Source organism: Vipera ursinii (assembly GCF_947247035.1).
Source record: "Vipera ursinii genome assembly, chromosome: 1".
NCBI classification, from domain to species: domain Eukaryota; kingdom Metazoa; phylum Chordata; class Lepidosauria; order Squamata; family Viperidae; genus Vipera; species Vipera ursinii.
Genome location: NC_139512.1, coordinates 252,833,460 through 252,856,667, shown reverse-complemented (window position 1 = coordinate 252,856,667; position 23,208 = coordinate 252,833,460). Strand labels below are relative to the sequence as shown.

The 23,208-nt window shown below is 40.0% G+C and overlaps 1 protein-coding gene across 3 annotated transcripts in view; it reads left to right on the top strand.

Moving 5' to 3' along the window:
* Positions 1-9,927: 9,927 nt before the first annotated feature.
* SNX3 (sorting nexin 3) overlaps positions 9,928-23,208 on the top strand; it is a 34,838-nt gene continuing 21,557 nt past the window's right edge. For all 3 annotated transcript variants that reach the window (XM_083371804.1, XM_083371803.1, XM_083371802.1), the window contains exon 1: positions 9,928-10,314. In XM_083371804.1, the coding sequence (XP_083227930.1) occupies positions 10,153-10,314 (162 nt within the window). In that variant the 5' untranslated portion in view covers positions 9,928-10,152. The remainder of the gene's footprint in view (positions 10,315-23,208) is intronic.

Genomic DNA, 23,208 nt, shown 5'->3' with positions numbered 1-23,208 from the left:
TCTCCCCCTCCCCCCTTCTTTTTCGAAGATAACTTTATTGGCAGCAAATACAGCCGCTCCTCTCCGCCAAAGCCTTCTTTCTCAGCCTTGGCTGATTCCATTCACCTTCACCTTAAACCAGAGACTCTCCCTTTTAGGCGGACTACGAGCTCCAGAATGCAACACGTGACTCCGCTCGAAGAGACTGCAGGCGGCCGGATGCAAAAGGCATGCTGGGAAGTGTTGTATTTCTGCTGTCTTCAATTCGGCCGGCTGCGGTTCTGTGATTTTTGCCGGCTGTGTATTGGTTTGGTAAGAACCAGAACTGCATTGTTTTAATACGGCATTTTTATGATCAGCTATCCCTCTGAGTCCGTGAAAGAGCATAACGATTGAGGTTCTCACGATCCTTAACACGGGGTATAACTTGGCATGTATTGAATATTACGTGCGGATGTACTACGGTACTAACGAGTAATTCCAATATTTTATATCCGATTTACTCGAATAGAAAAATAATTTCTCTGGTGTGGCTTCAGCATCTAAACATGCCCTGCATGTTTCTTTTGTCAGTTAGACTTGTACACAGTGCTTGCATTTAACTTTATGTATGCAGGGACCAATCTATAACTCTTTGTTATACTGAAGTATTGCCGTGGGTGAACCTAGTTAGTGTGTACAATTCAGTGAATATGATGCAAAACAAGCCCTATATGTGAAATGAACTATACGATAAGTCTATATTTTTAAGGACCTTAAGACATGGTTTTGTCAACTGACCTGGGGACTCCATGATAGAGTGGAGCAGATGGTTATATGATGGTTAATTGGAATGCACTCTTTGTATTAGTTTTTTTTCTTGCCATATTTTTATCTTTTTAATTTAGTTTGGCTGTGTTTTAATTTGTTTTCATATATTAGGATTGTTTCATATGCTACTCAGCGTCACTATGTGAGATGGGCAGCAATATATACGAAATAAATAACCTTACTAATGTAAAACTCATGACTGTGTGTGTGTGTGTGTAATTGGCTGTGTTTTTATTCTGTTTTTATTCTTAATTGTTAGCTGCCTAGAGTTATATGTATAAGAAACCATATAAATGTATGTTTTTATTTAATAAACGGCCCATAGCATTCACAACACACCTTTATAATACCAAATCAGTTAAGCTAAAATGATAATATAGAACAGTGTGGTTTTCACCATCTCTATTTACATAAATAAAGACGTACAGTTGGCAAAACAAACTAGTTAACAGTCAACTAAAATGAAAAACTTTATGTTGTGAGTAGTTTTTTTCCCCTCCGTCATGTACCACTTGCTTCCCATTCTTGTATAGTGTTTCAGTATAATCCATCTTTCTTTTATGTTCTTTGAAGCGGTTGCTGTCTGTGCACTGGCAACTTTTAATGGTTTGGAATCTCCTTTTGAGTTCAGAGATCTTTTGGACCACTTTTCCTTTCCTGACTGTTTCCATCTGCAATAGCTTTACAGATCTTGTTGCAGTACTGCCTCATGAGTCTTCTGATGTGATGAAAAGTAGTAAGGAGATGGATTCCCAGGTGGTGCATTCCAGAGGAGTAAAAGGCAACTCAGTCTAGATGTTATGTGTGAAAGAAAGGAGATGAAGTCACAGACCTTCTCTAATAGTTTGCAGAATATATGGTAGATCAGGGGTATCAAACTGGCGGCCTGTAGGCCGGATGCCTCACACATAGGCCATGGCCACCCTGGCTCTGTGAAGGCAAAAAACATCACAATACGTCGCAGGACAGGATCGATTTTGACACCCAGGTGGTAGATGCAGATAGTAAAGTGCTCAGTTTGCCATGTTTTTGTCTACAGGTGTGAAACAATAACAGAATTGGTTTGGGGCCTGATATCAAGCAACTCTCTAAAACTCTTCCTTGAGGTCCTTCCTGAGATCTTTACCTTCCTTTGCTTTCCTTCTTTTCCTTTTCCTTCTCCTCCTCCTCCTCCTTCTCCTCCTCCTCCTCCTCCACCTTCCACTTTCCTGTTCCCCCCCCTCACTTAGTTTCTTTTCTTCTATCTCTTCATCTTCTGTCCCTTTTCACATTTATCTTTAGCTACTTCCTTAACTTCATTCCATACTTCAGGATTTCAATATGATTTGTGATTCCCCCCCCCACTCTTGAAAATGGAGGGTAGATGCTCAGAATCATAGTGGCTGGCTTTCTTATTTTGCTTTAGCTTCGTAGGAATTTACACATGAACAGTTTGTGATCTGTTCCACAGTCGGCAGCTGCCCATATCTTTGATGCTTTTACTAAACTCCTCCACGTAATTATAGCAATAATGTCAATTTGGTTTCTATGTGCAGTACTCCTCTGGTGGGTATCATTTTTTTTTCCTGTCTGGAGATGGTAACTATGAATAAATCATTAGAGTGGAAGAAGTTAATAAGTTAGCCTCCTGCTTTAGTTTTGTTTTCTAAGCCATACAGCTACATATTTGTCCTTAATATTTCTAACTTTGGCATTCAGTCTCCATTCACAAGCAACACATCTTGCTTGCATGTTCTGTCAATACTGTATATTATGTATCGTTTCCATTGATTGTATTAGTTAACAATGATGTACTTTTTAATTAGTGAATAGTGACTGTATTCTGTGAGTGTGATTTTAAAATTAAGAGCTTTACTATCTCGTTGATTTCACTGAAAATTAAATGCACTCTTAAATTCCTAATAAAACCAAGACATCTTAAGCCTGATTAATTTTGTGAACTCTGTTTTCCTATTCCTTTTCTCACATCACTTATTTATCTAGAAATGGAAAAAGGATATAACTGAAGCACATTAATAATCTAAATAAAATTTAGAACAATAGGATTCAGGATTATGTTACAAAACATAAAATGTATTGTATAAATGTACACACAGGTACTTCAATGAGACTTGCTTAAAAAGGTAGATATAAGATTGTACTGTTACTAATTGTATCAAATAACATTTTTATATGATTTAAAAATAGCTTTCTTTTTTGTGTCCTTTTTTGAGCTTTAATGAGTTAGCTCACTCTCAGATGTTAAATTCATCAACACCTGGACCCATTTAACAATGAACTCCAGTGTGCAAATCACTATGAATTGCACAGACATCTCAAAAAGACATTGCATATTTGCTAAAAACAATATTTTTAGATACTCAACAGAGAATAAACAACTTTGGCAAAAAGTGATTTAAATAACAAATAACTTCTCTCTATAAACAGCTTAGCTCCTTGAGAACAATGAATAAACAAGGAGACAAGAGTCTTTTTTCCTCTTTGGATTATTAACTCTCATCACGATATGAATGGGTGAAATGTCAGGAATAATTGGAGAAAATCACAGCATAATCTTCGGCAAAAACATCTGATTTATTTAAATTGTCACTACTCATTCTTAATAAATCCTTCCTTTAACCTTTTGATCTGCAATCCAGCAGGCTAAAAACTGAATGTTTGTGGTGTGATGCACATCTCCTGCTTTTCATACAACTGCATATTTTTGCATGCTGAATACAGAGTCCTTATTGTGAACTCCTTTGCTCAGGCATTGACATGACCCCTCTGTCATAGCTCCAATCACAGTGCTAGGGAATTCATATCAGACATGATACTGGCTAAATATAGAAATGAATCTAAAGAACAGACTGAGAATAAGTATGTCATCTTATCGACGTTTACTTTTTCTTCTGTACATGTTTTCACTGCAAGCACATTTTTAACTGTGCATCTGTGAGAATGATACACATGCATGATCCAGCTGTACCAAGTTTTTCCGCACCAAAGAAAATATTGTCAAGAGCATACAATTGAAATTCAAGGGGGAGGGGAGGTCACATTGTTTTTCAATGGCCTAGTGGCTACGTGTCCAGTGAATCCTAGGGAGACATATATATTCCAGTTTTTAAATTTATTATATATGTATGTATGTATGTAGATATAGATAGATAGATAGATAGATAGATAGATAGATAGATAGATACAAGATAGATAGATAGATCTTTGGTCATTCGGATTTTTTCCCACGTAGAATTGAAGGTATAAGAGCAACGTTTCGTCGAACGTTTCGTTGCTCTTATACCTTCAATTCTACGTGGGAAAAAACCCGAATGACCAAAGATCTACATACAAACACCATATATATATATATATATATATATATATATATATATATATATATATATATATATATATATATATATATATATATATATATATATAATGTGCCAGCTCATATTTGTGTAAATTTTTGGCTTGCTAACAAAGAATAAAGGGAGACTGATCTGATCATTTCAAACTTATTTGTTCTCATCAGTCAGCCATACCCTTCTGAGATTTGAACCTGGGCCGACTGCGTCTTAAGCAGTTGTTTTAACCCCTCAGGAGAGAGAGAGAGAGAGAGAGAGAGAGAGGGAGGGAGGGAGGGAGAGAGAGAGAGAGAGAGAGAGAGAGAGAGAGAGAGAGAGAGAGAGAGAGAGAGAGAGAGAGAGAGAGGGGCCTAGGGGTTAAAACAACTGCTTAAGACTCAGTCGGCCCAGGTTCGAATCTCAGAAGGGTATGGCTGACTGATGAGAACAAATAAGTTTGAAATGATCGTATCAGTCTCCCTTTATTCTTTGTTAGCAAGCCAAAAATTTACACACACACACACATACATACATACATACATACATACATACATATATATATATATATATATATATAAAATTTAAAAACTGGAATCCCAGGTGTAGAAGCGTCAAGCAGCTGCTAGGCGCGACTTTTAAAAATCAACCAGAGACCGGCCTTTTCCAACAAAGCCGGAACCACTGTGATTATACACGAGCGAGCTTGTCATGAGAAGGCCACACCCACATTCCACAATTTGACCGTTATTATTACCAAATAAGTGTATGTACTGACTCCCTTATCATTTAGCCCTTGCTCTGATGATGTCAACAGCTTGTTGATGAAAGCTCAGCAATAAAGAAGAATTTTTTCTTATATCCTGGAGTTCAATGTATATATATATATTCTATTGTATAATCTATTTTATATTGTAATTCTGCACATGGAAAGTAAATCCTAGGTGTAAATTTGTCAAATTTCATTTTTATTTCCAATCATTCTGTAGCGTATTTGATAGTGTCAGAGAAGTAGCATGTTACATTAGGGAGAGTTGTGAAATTTAGAAGACTAAGAATGCTATCATAAAATGGTATTGTAGATTGTAGTTCATTTGATAAGACACATTAAATATTATCCTAGCATATTTCTATATCCATGGTTGTGACCGTGGAGGGTAAACAGTAAACACTGCAGTCAAAAGGATACAAAATTGGATGATTTAGATTTAGATTTAGATTTTATTAGATTTATATACCGCCCTTTCCCGAAGGACTCAGGGCGGTTTACAGGGCATTTTAAAATCACATCAATATAAAATACAAAGTTAAAAGAGAATTAAAAGATTGAATTATCCCTGAAAATAAAACCCCAGTTAAAATTCTCAACCTGGGTCAGAGAGCTCAAAGAGCCAAGTCTTCAGGTCCCGGCAGAATGAGCGTAGGTCAGGGGCAGTCCTGAGCTCCACGGGCAGCTGGTTCCAGAGGGTAGGCGCACCCACAGAAAAGACCCTCTCCCTGGGTGTTATCCGCCGGCAATCTTTTACCGGCGGCACCCTGAGAAGACCCTCCCTCTGCGAGCGCACTGGACAAAGGGAACTTGATGCTGGCAGCAGGTGTTCCCTCAAATATCCCAGACCCAAGCCATTTAGGGCTTTATAGGTCATCACCAGCACTTTGAATCTCACCCAGAGGGCAACCGGAAGCCAATGCAGCTCACGGAGTAGAGGTGTTACATGGGAGTATCGGGAAACCCCCATCACAACTCGCGCGGCCGCATTCTGCACCAGTTGTAGTCTCCGAATGGTCCTCAAGGGCAGCCCCATGTAGAGAGCATTGCAATAGTCTAAACGGGAGGTCACGAGCGCATGAGTTACTGTGCGTAGGGCATCTCAGTCCAGGTAGGGTCGCAACTGGCAGACCAGGCGAACCTGGGCAAAAGCTCCCCTGGTCACGGTGAGACACTAATAATTATAGTTATGGCCTTTAATAAGACAGATGTTGAATACAAGATATATTCTTCCCAGCAATCTCATGAGGGCCCTATCAGGTTCCATTGTAGGTTGTATAAACAACTTACAAATTTGGCTATTTATGGTGATGCTTAACAGTGTGTGAACCCTTTTGAATTTTCAACATTTCTGTATAACTATGACCTAAGTTATATTGCCCACAAACGTTCTAAAACTAGATAAAGAGAACCCAATTAAACAAATGAATTAAAAACTTGATTTTTTTACTGAGAAAAATACAGGGTCTTTTCGATTGTAGCATGCAAATTGTGGAATCTCTGTCACAAGGAAGTTTCTCTCATCTTCTGTTCTTTTTAGATGTTAAAGTGACCAAGAAGATGTTAACGCAACTGGTTTTATATCGTAAATTATATGGTGTTAGTATGGCTTTGTTTTACTGCTAGTGACTTTTTAACTTCATAAGCAGCCAACTTTTTATAAAAGCTTTCAAATTAAACTTATTCAGATGAAATATACTGTGCAATAATGGTGAATATCTGTAGCTCGGGTGTAGGATGAGAATGGAGGTTCATTCTCTGAGCTTGTGGGGTGGTTTCCGAATGTTTTATTATCAGGCTAAGTAATGTCTTCAGCAGAATTTAGGGAAATATACTGTATTCTAATTGCACTGTCTATTAAAAGGAAAAATTCAAGATATATTTTGTTATTTCCTCTATTCTCAATATATGTGTATATGGATGTAGATACAAACATACCACTTTTTCTTGCATTTTGGTTGGCAGTAAACTGAAATGTATTTGAACCACAGATTTCAATACTACCAAGACTCATGAAAGTGCCTTTTTGTTTTTTTAATGTAAATATGGAAGAACATCTTTATTGTGGCCAACAGCCAAAACATAATACAACTCAATAAGCAAATCCTAAATACTAGAGGGAATTCTTAAGAACATTTAATTACACTTAAAACAATAGAATCACTTGGGAATAAAAGCAGTCTCAATGACTGGGAAATTTATTTAGATGTGGGGCTATGAATTCTGAATGTCTACCAGCATAAAATGGGCAATATAATAAGACATATATTATGATTTCAACAGCCCTTTTGCCACATGGCAAAACCTTAGCCCAAATGGGATGGCCTTCTATTTCCTTTCTAGGGTGGCTATAAGGCACAGTAAACAGCCAACATTTGCAGTACCTTTTTAAGCCAGAGTTAAGTAAGTAAAAAATACATTTTCCACATAGAGTTGAAATATGCTAATTTGAGGTAGGTGAGCAGTAGTAGTCATTCATTGCAATTAGAGCATTAATCACAGGACAAAGTTTTATTCCAGCTAAACTTCTATTAACAGGGATTTCATTGGCATCGTTTCCTTGGAATCTATATCTAACTTTTATGATAGACTGATCATGTTTATAGGTAAGCAGTAGCAATCTTCTCTATATAGAGGAGTTTGCATCATAGATTGAACCTAGAAATTAGATCAAAAGGTACATAAAGCAAAGTCCATGGTTTAAAAATTTACTTTTCTGCCAGATGTTGTAAAATTAGAGCATGAACAAAGAGGGTGTAGTCACTTCTAAGTCAAATTTTCTGAATTCATCCAATCCAGGAGCATAACAGATAAGATGCTCGATATTGCTAATGATGCTGAGGAGGCTGCTAGGCTGGTAGTTAAATTTCTGAACCCCTTTTTTAAAATATGGGAACTATCAAGGCAGGTCCCATTTAGGAATCAGCACTTTTCAGTGAATGAACCATGTTTCTTGAATGATAGTTTTTTCTTGTATTGAGTTAATTTCTTAGGATGTTTCCTCCTGGTGAGTATATCTTGATTCATGTGTAAAGAAAGATTATCTCTATGAGTAGTAAAACAAATATCCAACTCTCTTTGGCCTTCCAGCATTCTTGATCAAATGATGATTGGTGAATACAATTGCTTCTTTTTACAAGTTTATTTTTATGTGTTACAGTGAGAGCTGATGATAGAAGCTGAATCTGTCAGTTGTAAGCAGTAAAAATACCAGCTTTATTTTCACATTCTAAAATGGTGGTTCTAAGCTGTAGCACTTCTTCCACAGTAAATATATCACACATACTTTCTCTTTTTGCTGGGTCAGGCCCAACTCTGATTCATTTCTAGGAATCATGTTAGGCTCAAAATGAATATTTCAAAAGTTGCAATTTTAAGATACTCTGAAACTGCTCCTTCTCCAAATTGTATATGTAAAAACACTGATTCAGCCCTTTTTTTTCCTGAATTGTGATGAAAGACTTAACTAAATTTCCTTCCTCAAAATCCAAAGGATGCTGTATGAGCATGCTGAACTTAGCATTCTTTGAAGAGAGGTGTCATAGATGAACTGCGTTCTGTGGAAGTTAATTGTCTTGATAGCAGCTACTCAAAATTATTTTAACAGCAATCAGCATGTCACACTTCTGTTGATTTCCGTAAAAGATTTTTAAAGCAGATGGAAAAGAGTACAGTAGGAATCAATTGGCTAGATTCATAGATCAATCTAAAGCACTAACTTAGAATACCGGTAGTACATGAAATCAGGCACTGTTTTGCAGTGTGAGGCAATACAAGAACATTCATAAACTGGGCTGTGTAAATTATCCAGATGAATTTCTGAATCAAAAATAAACCTTACTGACTTCCAAGTGAGTGAATAATTCTGAACTGCTTCAGGCAATTATAGAGGTGATGATGGTATTTTATCATTTTTTCCAATCAGGTAAATCCCATTACTATATATTTACTGGATACTGCTGTTTAGTTACTGTATTTGAAATATACAAGTACTTTATATCATTCGATGACCATATATTAATTTTACAAATAGGTAGCAGAATTAGATTACCATATTGATTTCACATTTTTCCCATTTTTTAAAAATACTTTTAACAACAAACAGTAGGAATTGAACAAGGTATACATAACATGCATTCTTAACTGTGGTTACTCTAAACTACAGTCCAGCATAGCTCGGGCCTCCCTACAATAAACTTTGGGGGGCTGGGGGCTGTGCATCGCAAACTGGAGAATGTAGCCTTGTGCCAGGCAGAATTAGACACACCTAAAACCTGTGTCCCCTCTTCTGCATAGGACTAATCGCTGCTGCATTCTCTGCTGCACTTAACTGAGATTGGTAGGTTGACAATCCGACAGACCTTTCCACGTTCTATCCCAGGTTAATGACATCTCCATACATTACACTTACGGCTACAACCGAGACTTTTACGTTGCTCTGATTCAAAGCATCCTAGGGACAAAGTGAACAAGACAAAGTGACTTGGGAGGCCGGTGTGTGGTGTAGTTGGTTCACATAGTGTGGTGGGATGGAGGGTTTGTTGTCACTGTGTGTTGGGGGGGGAGAGAGCACAGGGGGAGGCTCAGCTAATCTCAATGTACACATGTTGTACTTTGACAATAAAGGTTTATTATTATTATTATTATTATTATTATTATTATTATTATTATTATTATTATTATTATTATTATTATTATTATTATTATTATTATTATTATTATTATTATAGCCTACTCCCTCACCCCCACCCCGTTCTCCCCGTGGCGTATTTCCAAATTTAGATGGGCATCCCCGAGATCGCTTCGGCTTCCGAGTCGTCCTTCCTTTTTGCCTCTCGGAGATTTCTAAAAAAAAAACAAGCCTTTTAGGTTTCTCTTGTACTCTTTGACTTTCGCTGGCCGGGACTAGAGAGCAGTTCGGGAATTATAGTTCGCGAGCTGCTCTCCGGACCTCGTCATTCAGGGTAACCCTGGGCAAAGGGAAAACTACAGGTTCCAGGATGCTTTGCGTACGCGCTGGGCTGCTCCCACCGGGCGCGGGCGGCGGCTGGGCCAGAGCGGGTGGCGGGGGCGCCGCGGCGGCAAGTCGCCCGTAAATAAGAAGGCGGGAGGGAGGGAGAGGGTGGGCGGTTGCGTTCCGGCGCCCGAGCGACCTTCTCTCCCTTCCTCGGCCCTGGACCCCGCCCTGGTCTCTCTTTCGGTGGTGGCTTGTCTCGGCCAGGCTCCGCTACGCCCGACGGGACAGACGCAGGCAGGAGGGCGAGGGAAATGGCTGAGACCGTGGCGGACACCAGGCGCCTGATAACCAAGCCGCAGAACCTCAACGATGCTTATGGGCCCCCGAGCAACTTCCTGGAGATCGACGTCACCAGCCCCCAGACGGTGGGGGTTGGGCGGGGGCGCTTTACCACCTACGAGGTCAGAGTCAAGGTGAGAGATCTCAGCGAGGCGGCTCTCTCGGAGGGCTGGAGAGAGGGGACTGGGCTGGTTTTTAGAGAGGGGAGACGACCCAACAAGGTCTCTGGTTTCTCCAGCTGGGATATCGATTCAGGTTTGCAAGGGGGTAGGGCCCGTTATTCTTCCCCTCCTTATACTGTCAATACACGACTTTCCTGGGGAAGATTCGCCTTAGCTCTCCTCTTTTTTTTTTCATTTTTATTGCCTGCTCCCAAGAAGGAAGGTTTGATGTGGTCTTTATGGGCTCAGCACTTTTCATGCAGGTTTGTAGATAAGTTGCCCCGTTTCCAAGTCCCCAATGGATTGCTCTCCCTTATCACACACTGGCATGCTTCATCGAGGCTAAGAGAGATTCCTTGTTGCAAAAGGTGACTGTGTGTGTGTGTCTGGGGGGGGGGGGAATATTTAATGTACACAGTTTAATGTCCTCAAAGTAATAGAATCCTACCTGAGTAGCTTTTAACTCCATGCCTTACTCTACCGTGCAAAATGAATTAGATAAAAGCCACATGTAGCAGGATTCTTACAGCTTAGTCAAGACCCCAGTTATTAATGAATTTTCAAATGCTTGAAATAAAAAAAAATGCATAGTTCAGTGTTTGTTATCTCTTCTGCCCCAAATGTAGTTTGCTTTGGCTTTGCATTTGTCTGTGCTGTAGCCATGTGCTGATCTGGCATAAGAATTATGCAAAGTAGAAACACAGCTGATTTCTTCAACTTCTGTGCAGTTTGCGCCCTTAACTGATTCTTCGATGCTTGGGTTACCCTCCGTAGGAGATTATCTTTCCGGGAGTTTTTAATTTGTTCTCCAAGGAAAAAAGAAAACTTATCACAAATTTACATGTTTGCATTCTAACTTCTATTTGTATGTAACATCCTCATACCTATCCACACTGTACTAAGGAATCCTGTGTATTTACTCAGAAAAATGTACAATTGTAAATGATTACAAATACAATTTTCTAAAAGTGAAATATTAGTCCATATTACTATAATACAACATTATACTAAAAAGGGTAATACAGACAACCTTGAGTGTGTTACATTATAACTATAATTAATGTTTATAAAACAGTAAAAATATTGAATGCTTTAGTAACGTATTGCTATTTTATGGCAGTCTTTCAGTAATCTTTATCCTTCACTTCAGGGAATAAAGTATTTTTGCCATTAAAAAAAGAATTTTCAGGGCCTTCAGTACTATTAGAAAATTTTAGGAAAGTTTTATAGTGGTGTGTCTGTTGTTTGACTATCTTGATATCATAACTTGTCAGGATTGCCTCTGATTATGGAAAGTTAGCTTTGTTTTTTCACTTCACTCTAGTGTGTCCATAGTTCCTTTTGTACCACAAAAGGAAGCCCAGCCTGACTTTGTTAAGGATGTGTGTTGTTCTAATGACTATCTCCTTTGAATGGTATTTCTCTGCTTGGCTGCCTGCATTTTTGTAAGTTAAAAACTAATCAGGAGAATGTATTCTGTTGTGTATTCTGTTCATCTTATCTCCATGATCATGAAGAGATAATTTCAAGGCTATTTGGTTTTTAAAGAGTGTGTCAACTCACTCTTGGTATGGAAAACTTATGACTTCAAAGAAATTAAATAACAGATAAGGACCTACACCTGGATCATACAGACTGCTTCTTAAATATGTTAGTAACTTGTTTTGATAACTTATTCTATACTTCACCTCCTAAACACCAAAGCTTTAGATCAGGGGTGTCAAGCTACTGGCCCATGGGCTGGATGCGTCATGGCGAAACAACGCCCACCCCATTGTCGGCAATGGAAAAAAAGTTGTGACACGTCATGTGAGATTGCGGGTTTCACACCCCTGCTTTAGATTATACATTTAACTATTTTAACATGCCATATGCCATCATGGAGAGTTGTACAGTTCCTTAAATTATAAAGTAAATGTATTTTTAGATGTTTACCTTTTTGTAGGTTTGATATGAAGCAAATATTGCTGGCATTGATCCCTGATCATTTCTACTCAATGCATTTCTAGAAAAGTTAAAGATGGTAACATAAGCCAAATCTGTTGACTGGTGTGCTTCTTTCCTGAAATTAGAAAGAACTTGGAATGTATCTTATCTCTGTATGTGAGTGGACAAAGGAGATTAATGTGTATACTTAAGGCATGCCTATATCAGCTGAGATAGGGTCATCTGACTCTGGACAAAGTGGCACTTCCCTGGATTGAGCTGGTGAGCAATTTGGGGGTCCTCGAGCAGTGGTAACTGTGCTTGAGGGGGCTTTGCACAGATTCATTTAGTGCACCAATTGCACCTTTTCTTGGACCAGGAGGCCTTACTCAGAGTCACTCGTGCGTTGATCACCTTCTATTTGGATTGCTGCAATCAGCTCTACATGGGCCTGCCCTTGAAGACCACTTGGAAACTTTAACTGGTCTAGAATGCAGCAGTGTACACAGCAATGGGGTCCCTACGGTTTGCCTATGTAATACCGTACTCTGAAATGTGAGCTGCATTGGCTTCCAGTTTCTTTCCAGGTGCAATTCAAGATGCTAGTCGCTACTTTTAAAGCCATCTAGTATTGATGTGTGGCCTGTCACCTTTGACACACACGTCACAGATTCACCATCTCTGCCCTAAGGACATCTACCTATGCTACTAGATCAGATAGGGTGGGCACACTTCTAGTCCCCCTAATTATTGCCATCTTGTGGGAACTTTCTCTGGCAGGCCCTACTTTATGGAACAGCCTCTCCCCTGAAATTCAGCAGGTCTCTACCCTCTTAGCCGTTTGAAAAGCACTGAATACCTACCTGGCTTTACTTCCAAGTGCTGGGATAAGATAAAGTAACTACACATCAGAAGTTTAACTTGGTTTTGCTTTTAACTTATTTAGTTTTTATAGTTTTAATATGCTGTTTTAACTTTTGATTGAGAGCCACCCATAGTTGGTTAAAAGAGGAGCAGTTATATTCAGGTACTCCTAAACTTACAACCGTTCAGGTTTGTGCCTGTTCAAAGTTGCAATGGCTCTTTAAAAATGTGGCTTATCATTTTTCACGCTTACGGTCATTGTAGCATCTCCCTAGTCTTGTGATCAAAATTTGAGTACTTGGCAACTAGCGTGTATTTATGATATTTGCACTGTCCTGGGACACGTGACCGCCATTTGTAACCTTCCCAACTGGTTTCCAACAAGCAAAGTTAATGGGGGGAAGCCTGTTTCATTTAACAATCACACGATTCACTTAACAACCTCAGTGGTTTGCTTGTGGGGAAAAAGTTTGTAAAAATGGGGTGCCACTTAAACAATTGTCTTACTTAGCAACAGAAATTTTGAGCTCAATTGTCACAAGTTGAGGACTACCTATAAATGTTTTAAATCTACAAGGATAGGGTGGTTGGGAAAACCCGTGTCTAACAACTTGAAAGAATTGCTTTGTGCTGACAATAGGCAATACTGCATGAGGTGAACCAAAACTATAATTTGCTCTAAGAGAATACAGCATGTTTATAACTTAACACGAGGAAATGCCAAGATGGCAATTTATGATGAAGCCTTGCCGTGCTTTCTTCTTAAACACTGCTACTGAGATATTTGGTCATACTTGTTCCAGGAAAACCTTTGATCTTAAACTAATCCGATAAATGATACTGTTCAACTTCTTCAAAAAATATTAACCCCATCAAAGTTTATTGTATTACTTTCAGAAAATACTTCGGGAACAATGTTGCAGGAACTGTGTTTTAATTGGTAAGTGCTATTTATATGAATTACTAATTAAGCATTCCAGCAGTTAATTTGGTGTGACAGATCAATGCCAGCCGCCAAATACCTGTACAATATGCCCTGGATTGCTACTGTTACAAATCCTGACATGATTAATAAGAACAAAAATGCAACTTTCAAAAGGAGCAGTCCTGAGTGTCACCACCATTAAGCAGCATTAAGCAAATCACTGTAGTCATAAAGTGAATCCATGGTCACTGAGTGGACCCATTGGTTGCTATGGGATGTTTTGCTGAAAACAAGTAAACTCCAGTTTTTGGCAAAACGTCATAGATTGCTGTCATGTGATTGTGGGAGGCTGTAAATGTGGGCTGGTTGCTGAGCGCCTGAAATGCAGTCTCATGATCCTGGGGAGGGACTTCAGGACTAGGTCCTACGTATCTTTTTTGCGGGGAATCTGTTGTAATTTTGGGGTTCCTAAGCAGCCGGTCATTAATTCGAGGACCACCTGTACTGTAGATCAGACATGTCAAACACAAGGCCCGGGGGCCAGATCCGGCCCACAAAGTGGTTTCATGCGGCCCGCGAAGCCATCCTGGAAACAGTGAGGGAATGGCCCCCCACTGCCTTGGCCCTGGCCCAGAGACCCTAAGATCTGTCCCACTCCTGCCCAGGCCCCCATAGGCACCCTTGATGCGAACGATGTAGAGCTGGCCACGCCCACCCAGTAGGCCATACACACTCTAGCCACGCCCACCCAGTAGGCCATGCCCACCCTGGCCACACCCACCTGGCCCCCTGAGGGCAACCGCAATGCTGATGCGGCCCTCAATGAAATTGAGTTTGACACCCCTGCTGTAGATGGACTGTGTAAATTACTGCATTGAAATCTTAGATTCTGCAAAAGCCAACATAACTTTTCTATAAAGTAGTGGTATATAAAAGCATGAGAAGTAATAAAGGTTGAAAAATTAACACAGCTGTAGAGAGACTTGAAGAATTCTCCAATTAAAGATTGAAGTTTATTTACAAGTAAGGCTTAATATTAATCTCTGAGGGAAATGTGTGTGTGTGTGTACATATGTAGCGGGGCTGGCTGAAAGGCTTTGCGGGAGCCTGCCTGGGGAGAGGAAAGCTCAGATAGCTGCTGCCGGTTTTGGGTTTTGGGCATGGCAGGCGTGGATCGGGCGGAAGGAAAGAAAACGGAGGAAAGAAAGGGGGGGAGTGGTTGCTGTTGCTGTTGTCAGGGAGAGACCAGGTGAAGCCGAAGTGGGATTTGAGGTTTTAGTTCATTCCTTTCTTTGAAGAAGAGGAAAGGAGAGAGTGAGAGAGAGTGAGAAGGTAGAATTTTATTGCTTTCTTTCGCAGGGGGGGATATCCTGAGCGGAGGCAAGACAGAAAGTGAGGAGAGAGAAAGCTGCTAGGGTTGCTAAATTCAGATTTTAACAATAAAGGAAAGGGGGGGAGGGGTTTTGATATCGACGAGACCTGAGGCTATGAGCGATGACAGAAGAGAAGGAGAGGCTGGTCGCTACTGCTTTGGAGACTAGGGCCATCCGAACTTTGATTACTGTTACTTGTGCAAGTGATAGATATTGTGGGGAGTTGCCCTTGCAGGACGAGCTGTTACTGCAGAGCGCTGACTACCTTTGTTCATGTTTCCATTGATGCCTGGAGCCAGGGTTTTCCCCACCCCCTTGTTTCCAAACGGTCGCTGTAAAATCATTGACTATTGCTGCTACGACGGCCTGGGGCTGTTAAACAGGGCTAGGGGCTGGTCATCTTTGTTCCGGAAATCCCCCCCCTGACGACCATCTTCCACTTCCTCACTTCGTGTGAGCTCCCGCTAGAAAAGACACTTTATTAACACCTTGAGAGTGCAGCTGCAGAGCGTGACGGAGGGGAGTGGGGCCGGGAGGGTGTGGGCTTTGGCAGCCTCTGAGGGGGTAATGCTACACGTGGGGGTTCATCCGGGATTCCCTGTCTACTCCCCCTTTAGTAAGGGAGGGTTGGTCTCGTGTAGGGATATGAGGATATGAGCCAGGTGAAAAAAATGGACTCTAATGCGGCTATCAGGTGGTGCGAAGAGCAGAATAGTGAAGTAAGGATGTGCGTAGTAATTGATGTTCCTGGCGATGTTTGGTCAGAGGAGTGAATTTTACAGATTTTGTGGGTTCTTATCCTGGATCAGAGGGTGTATGTGATAGATATGAGGGTGGATCGGGATTCCCCCCATTTTTATCTATTGCTGGAATGGGAGAAGAGTATTCTGGAGTGCTTTCAGGTTGAAAGTTTGCAACTGACAGAAGATGTCAGAGTAGGGGTGAATTTTCTGACAGTATGGGGCACACCTTCGGCCAAACCGCTAGGCCAGAAGAAAGAGAAGCGTGCTTCCTTATCCGCGGGGATAGCAGAAATAGGGTTCACACAGGCGGGCGGAAGTTTGACTGCCATCCAAAACCTGACGGGGGTTATTGCATAAGGGCTGGATATAGGAAATTACGTACTTTTTCGGGGATGCAACCGGTGCCAGAAGGGGAAGAGGAGTATGAAGCTTGGATGGAGCAGGCAATACAAGCAGTTGAGGAATGGGATATACCAGACACCCAGAAAAGGCAATGAGTTAAGAGTTTAAAGGGCCCTGCTGCAGAAGCTATTAGAAGTCTAACACTGAGCCGGGGACATTTTACTGTGCATGACTATCTCTCTTTGTTGCATGATGAATTTGGATCTGCCGAGATGGTCTCTAGCTTACTGTTTCACTTGGAACACATGTATCAGAAGAGGAGCAAGAAGCTGTCTGAATATAGGGGTCTGAATAGATTATTATATTAGGTTGTAGAGAGGGGGAGATTAGATTCAACCGAGGTGGAACAAGCCAGGATAGAACTACTCTCCCGGGGTGCTTTGGCTTTGGACCCTGTCGGGAGCCAAATAAAGGTCAAAGCTAGAGGGAATGTTTGGGGGTATATCACGAGCTTATAAGGAGAGTGCGGGCAAGTGAGGTAGTGGAGGAGGCTAAGGAGGCGGCAGCCGAGTTGCCAGTAGGACGGCTCTTAGGCCCAGGAGTGGGAAAGGCTAGGGAGGATGATGATCGGTTAACAACAATACAAGCCCAGATACTGGATTTAACTAAGATAATGGCTTCCTGTGGACAGTAATGGGTGGCCTGCCCCCGAACCGAGGTCGGGTTGGGCCAACTGATGGGGGGATGGGCCCATCTGCCCTGGTTAATAATTCAGTGGAACCAGTGGTTTGTTACAACTGTGGGGGTGTGGGGCATTATAGGTGTGCGTGTACAAAACCGTACAGAAGATCAGGGAACCCAGTGCAGTCGGGAAACTGTCAAGGGCCCCAGTGAGGGAGCTAGCTAGGTGCCCGGTGATATCAGTCAGCCCCGACGAGAGGGTTCCCTTGGAAACCCTCATCGAAAATGGGAGTGATGGGAGTACCCCCTTTAGTGGGAAATCTCCGTCCCCTTGAATTGACAGAAGCTGGAGCCACGCGGCCCCAGCAACAGTCTTTGGAGTATCAGGTGCGGGTCGTTGAACCAGACACTGGGTTTCCCACTACTGGGGCTCCCGTGCAGCTGGTGGGCCCTTCTCCAGTCGTGTCAGTGCAGGTGGAAGGTATTTACGCTAAGGCCCTTTTGGATTCGGGTGCGCAAGTCACATTATTATATAGGGATTTTTATGACAAATATTTGATGTATATGCCCATACTGGAACTGGGTAATATGAAGATCTATGGTATTGGGACTGAGAAATTTCCCTATGATGGATATTTACCCGTACGGCTGACGTTTGGGCCTTCTGTTGCCGGGTGTACGGAGACCTTTAATACTCTGGCTATTGTGTGCACTTGCCTGCCGGGAGCTAGTCAGGGTTTATTGGTTGTGGGGACTGGTTAGGCAGTTACTCACCCCAGTTGGGGAGCAGGGCTGGGAGGGCCTGGGCTTTGGCAGCCTCTGAGGGGGTAACGCTACACATATATAATTCCTCACTGAGTTTGCTTGCTCGTTAAGTGACTATTTGAAGTTATGATGGTGCTGAAGGAGATTTGCAAGCAGTTTTTAAGGTTGTGACCATAGCAGGCTCCTTGCTACTTGGATACACATTTATGATGGTTGCATTGTCCCATGGTCACATGATTGTTGTTTGTGACCTTCACAGTGGGCTTCCAATGAGCAAAATCCAGGGGGAAGTTGGCAAGAAGTTGTGAGTTGCAGTTGGACTTTAACAATTGTGGGTGATTTATTTAATGACCACAGCATATGTTGGGATGGTCATGTAATGTTTCACTTTGTGACCACATTGCTTAGTGACAGTTGCCAGTTCCAAATTTTTGTTGGTAAGTGAAGACTACCTGTAGATTACTTCCAGCTGTACAAATGTCTTTTTTTAAAAGAGAAATATTAAATATGGCTTTTTCAAACTCTCTATTTTATCTTAAAATGACATGATTTGATATTTCTTTTGTGATATTTTCAATGTTGATCACTGTGTAACAAAGGCAAGTTGAAACATAGTGTACAAGTGGATAAAATCTCAGCAAGAAAGCATGGGTTCATGTTATTTTGAAGTTGTAAGACTGTAAATAGAATGTGGAAGTTCATTTAATTAAATCAAGGATTTTTAACATCTACCTCAACAAATGGTGTGTAAAAGCTGTAGATACCCTGCTGTTAGAGCCACTGAGTTTCAGCATTTATATATCCTGATGATAATGTAAAAATAGTGTTTCATTATCAGATAGTTTGTTTCTAGTGTATGATTATCGTGCTATATTAATTTCAACTGGACAATTGCTTGTTTGTTCCCAGCTTGGTTATATACTTTAGATTTACATGTTACAATCTAGATGATGTCTGATTTCTTTTGAGGAAAAAGCTTATTTCCAGTTCAACATATATTGGCTGAATGTGAGAAACTGTTCCTCCTGAATTAAATATATCCTGCATTCCTATTTTTGTTGGGTTCACAGACCATTCCAAGTCATAATATGATTTAGTTAAGGTTTATCCTGTTGAGTAAGTCCAGCCATTGTGATTTGTAAGGCAGGATTGTGAAGCCACCCTGCTGATTATATTGCTGTCTATGCTGCCAAGCGTCTACGGATGAATGACTGCTGAATTTGCTCTTCCTCTTTCTTGAGTTATCAAACTGTCATTTTGTTCTTTCTTTGATGTCATCTATGACTAAAACTTGTGGGATACAAGTATCTTAGAATCCCAAGGCTAGAATTAATTTGTAGGCTACACTTGATTTCTGAGAGCATTGGAAGCTTTGTGAAAATAACTAGCATCAAGTACATGAATCTGTAGATAGCTTGAGTACATGTCTTTCACAAAGGACAAGGTCAGATATCTTTCCTTCATTTAACTAAAAGTTATCATTGAAACCTCTAATGGAACCTGCCTTTCTTTAGCAAGGCTTAGATCAGATACTCAAAAGCTATTAGGTATTATATTTAGCACTTCACGTATATTAACTTTAATATAAAGGAAATGGATTTACTCTTTCATGCTCAAATGTTTTTAAAAGGTAGTTACTGTCTTAATATGCCATCCAAAATATCTTCATTGATAAGTTGTTTTAGTACTCTTACCTGAACTCCTCTTACCCTTTTGGCTTCTTATTTTAAGGAGTCCTGGGGAGATAAAGAAATTAGCAATGCACTCCACTTGTACTTTAGAATTTTTAGCTGAAATGGAGAAGAGCTGAAACAAATTAAATAGCAGATGGTGACTAAAATAATAGTTCGTGCATTGCTTTGGGTTTCTGTTGTGATATAATAACTATGGCTTGCTTGCTTTCTAATGGAATTCTCCTTTTACAAGGTCATCATTTTAAAAATGGAGTTCCTGTTTTTTCAAAACCTTGGGATTACTAATGGAAAACTGGTGATATTTGCTAGTTAAGAGTCTTTACAACGGTAAACAGTTACAATTCTATATATAATTATTAATACAAAGATTGTGCATGCATGCGTACACATATACTGGTATATATAATATGCTTATATGTTCTTTTTTAATAATTTATATATTTTTGTGCTTTGTTCATTTTGTTTTTGTTGTTCTGTTATTAGTTTAAAAGCAACAATAAATAAAAAGGAATCTTTGTATTCTACCATCCAAAATTCAAAGTGGCAGAATGTTCTAGAGCAGGGGTCTTCAAACTTGGCCCTTTTATGACTTGTGGACTTCAACTCCTAGAATTCCTCAGCCAGGCATGCTGGCTGAGGAATTCTGGGAGTTGAAGTCCACAAGTCATAAAAGGGCCAAGTTTGAAGACCCCTGTTCTAGAGCATTTCAGATCCTAACAACCCATTGAATTTGGCTGTATATTCCATAGATGGACTGAAGTTTTGAAGGGAAGTTTTTGAAGTATATAGAGCCATTAACTCTCTTCCTCAGCTCTCTACAAAATATTTTTAAAGCCATGCAATCTTTCTAGTTTATAGAAGTACATATATTCATAAATGCAAATATTACAGTCTGTCTCACTTATTGGTAAAAATGATCAGATTGCACTGCAAGTCTATATTTGACTGAATGTCATCTTACTCTATTTCTGTTATTTCCAGCTGTAGCCAACAAAGCTACCTGAGCATATACAATCATAGACAAATAATGAATGGTACTATAAGAATTATTTGAATTACTAGTTATTTAACTCCAACAAATTGGGGTTAGCTGTTGTTAATAATAAATTAGAAGAAAATAACAGTTAATCATGTTAAAACTCATGGGCAAACACTTAAGATTGTGCGTTGCCATGTTTCCTGTCAAACTGAGCTTCATCAACCTCCTCCAATTTTGTGCTTTCCAGCTATATAGAAATGCATCCTGGTTAGCAATCTGGGGAAAAAGAAGTCCCTTAATTCTGAGGTGATTTCATGCTATTTGAATGTGAAATCTGTTCTTGTTTGCTTGTATCCTGCCTTCATTATTTTTACAAATAACTCAAGGCAGGGAACATGTCACACACACCTCCTGTTTTCCCCACAGCAACAACCCTGTGAGATGTGTTGGGTTGAGAGAGAGAGTAACCTAAGGCCAGTCACTCTCTCAACCCACCTCACATAGTTAGGTCACCCAGGTGGCTTTCATGCTAAAATGGAACTTGAACTCACAATCTCCTGTTTCTAGCCTGACACCTTAACCACTAGACCAAACTGGCCCAATCTGTGCTCATTCATCTACTTTATCAGTTATATTAAAAGACTAGCCTACAATTGAAAAGTTGGAAAATTAAGCGTTTCTCATCATTCTATTTGTTAATTTCCAAATTGAGCTCTAAAATTTGAAGGACAAATAGTTCCTGCTAGGTGATTGTCCCTGAACCAAGGCTGCTTCGTATTCTGTTTATGTGATTATTCATAACCACACCTGCTGAGGATATGTAACAGACCAGCAACTTACTAGGCTTGAATTGATGACAACGGTTATGCCCATTTCTCTTACCAAAAAAAAAAAAAAGAGAGAGAGAGAGATGATGGCTTTTATTAACTGATTTGATTACTACATACACTCTCTTGCTTGCAATTAGTCTTATTTGGAACCTACTTCAGTTAGTGATGGAAAGAAATGCAATTAGATAGAGGGTATTTCTGGCCAAGTATGGTTAGAGCAGGAATGGGGAACCAAATCCAACTGGACTAAAATGATGATGGGAGAGCAGAAATGTGGAATCAAGCAAATGCAGCGCCAAAGTGCTGACAGCATTTTGAAGTGTTTCCAGAGGAGGTGGGTATACTCACCTCTTGTTGTTTCTTGAATAACCTTGTCATGGTAGCTCATGGCTAAGAAAAATAGAAGTTTGGCTTTTAACATCCCTTCCTATGACCAACTCCTAATTAAATCATACCTTAAAGAAAGACCAAAACATATAGTAGTGGAAACTTCGGTTGTGTACAATTGAAATCTAATCTGGAATAAATGGTTATTGGATTTGAGAATTGAAAAAAATACTGTACTCTACATGAAATAATGCTGTTACGGAGGGGATGATCACATGTCTTTCTTCTATACGGATTTGTCACTATAGGGATAAGTGTACCTAACAATTGAGGCCATCTATGTCCAGCTTCGGCTGGGCAGCTAGGCTTAGATTGTCCTTGGATGAAGGTAGTCTGGCTTCAGTTATCTATGTCCTGATAAATTCTCTATTGAAATACTGCAGTGCATTCTATATTGAAGATGTTTTGGAAACAATAACAATAATAACAATAACCAAGTAGGGAAGCTAATTTGATTCATTTGGCAACCATAAAGTATTGTATTTGCTACTTGTGAATTCCTATGCCCAGTTGAGAGCGCTGATATTAATGTACAGACATTTGAATAATGTAAAACCCAACATGTATTTATGATGGTCAAGTTATGTCAGTCAAACTTTATCTCCTTTTATGACAGAGTTATTAGCCTGGTTGGTCGGGGAAATGCTGTGGACAATGTCTCACAGAGTATCCTTATTAACAAAATGATCAAATATGAATTTGACAGCTGGGTCCACAGCTGGCTCAAAGATCATACCTAAAGGGTAGTTATAAATGGCATCAAATCTACTCGGAAAGACGTCCCAAATGAAGTGAACACCACAAGGATCTGTCCAGAACCCAGCAGTTGTGTTCAGTATATTTATAAATATTGATGAGGAAATGCTGATCAGATTTGCAGATGATCAAAGCTAAGTGGGGTGGCTAAAAGGGAAAAAATAATGAAGATCTAAACAAGCTTGAACAATGGGCAAAAACAAATAGAATGAAATTTAACACAGAAATGTGAAAAGTTACGCATCTGGGTAAGAAAAATGAAATAAACATGTACAGGTTTGGGGAAATTTGGTTTAAAAGCAATACGGTATGTGTGAGAGGAACTTGGGTGTACTAGTGGATCACAACAAGCTCAGCCTATCCTGACAGGGTAATGCAGCTCTTGAGGAACATCAACAGCAACTCCACAGAAGGACTGTTAAGATGGTGAAAGAACTGAAAAATCCCATAAGGAACAGTTAAACACCTAGATATGTTTAGTTTACAGAAGAGAAGGTTGAGTGGGGAAATGATAGCTGTCTTCAAATACAGATCGCCCTCGACTTACAACAGTTCATGTAGTGACCATTTGAAGTTACAATGGCACTAAAAAAGTGACTTAT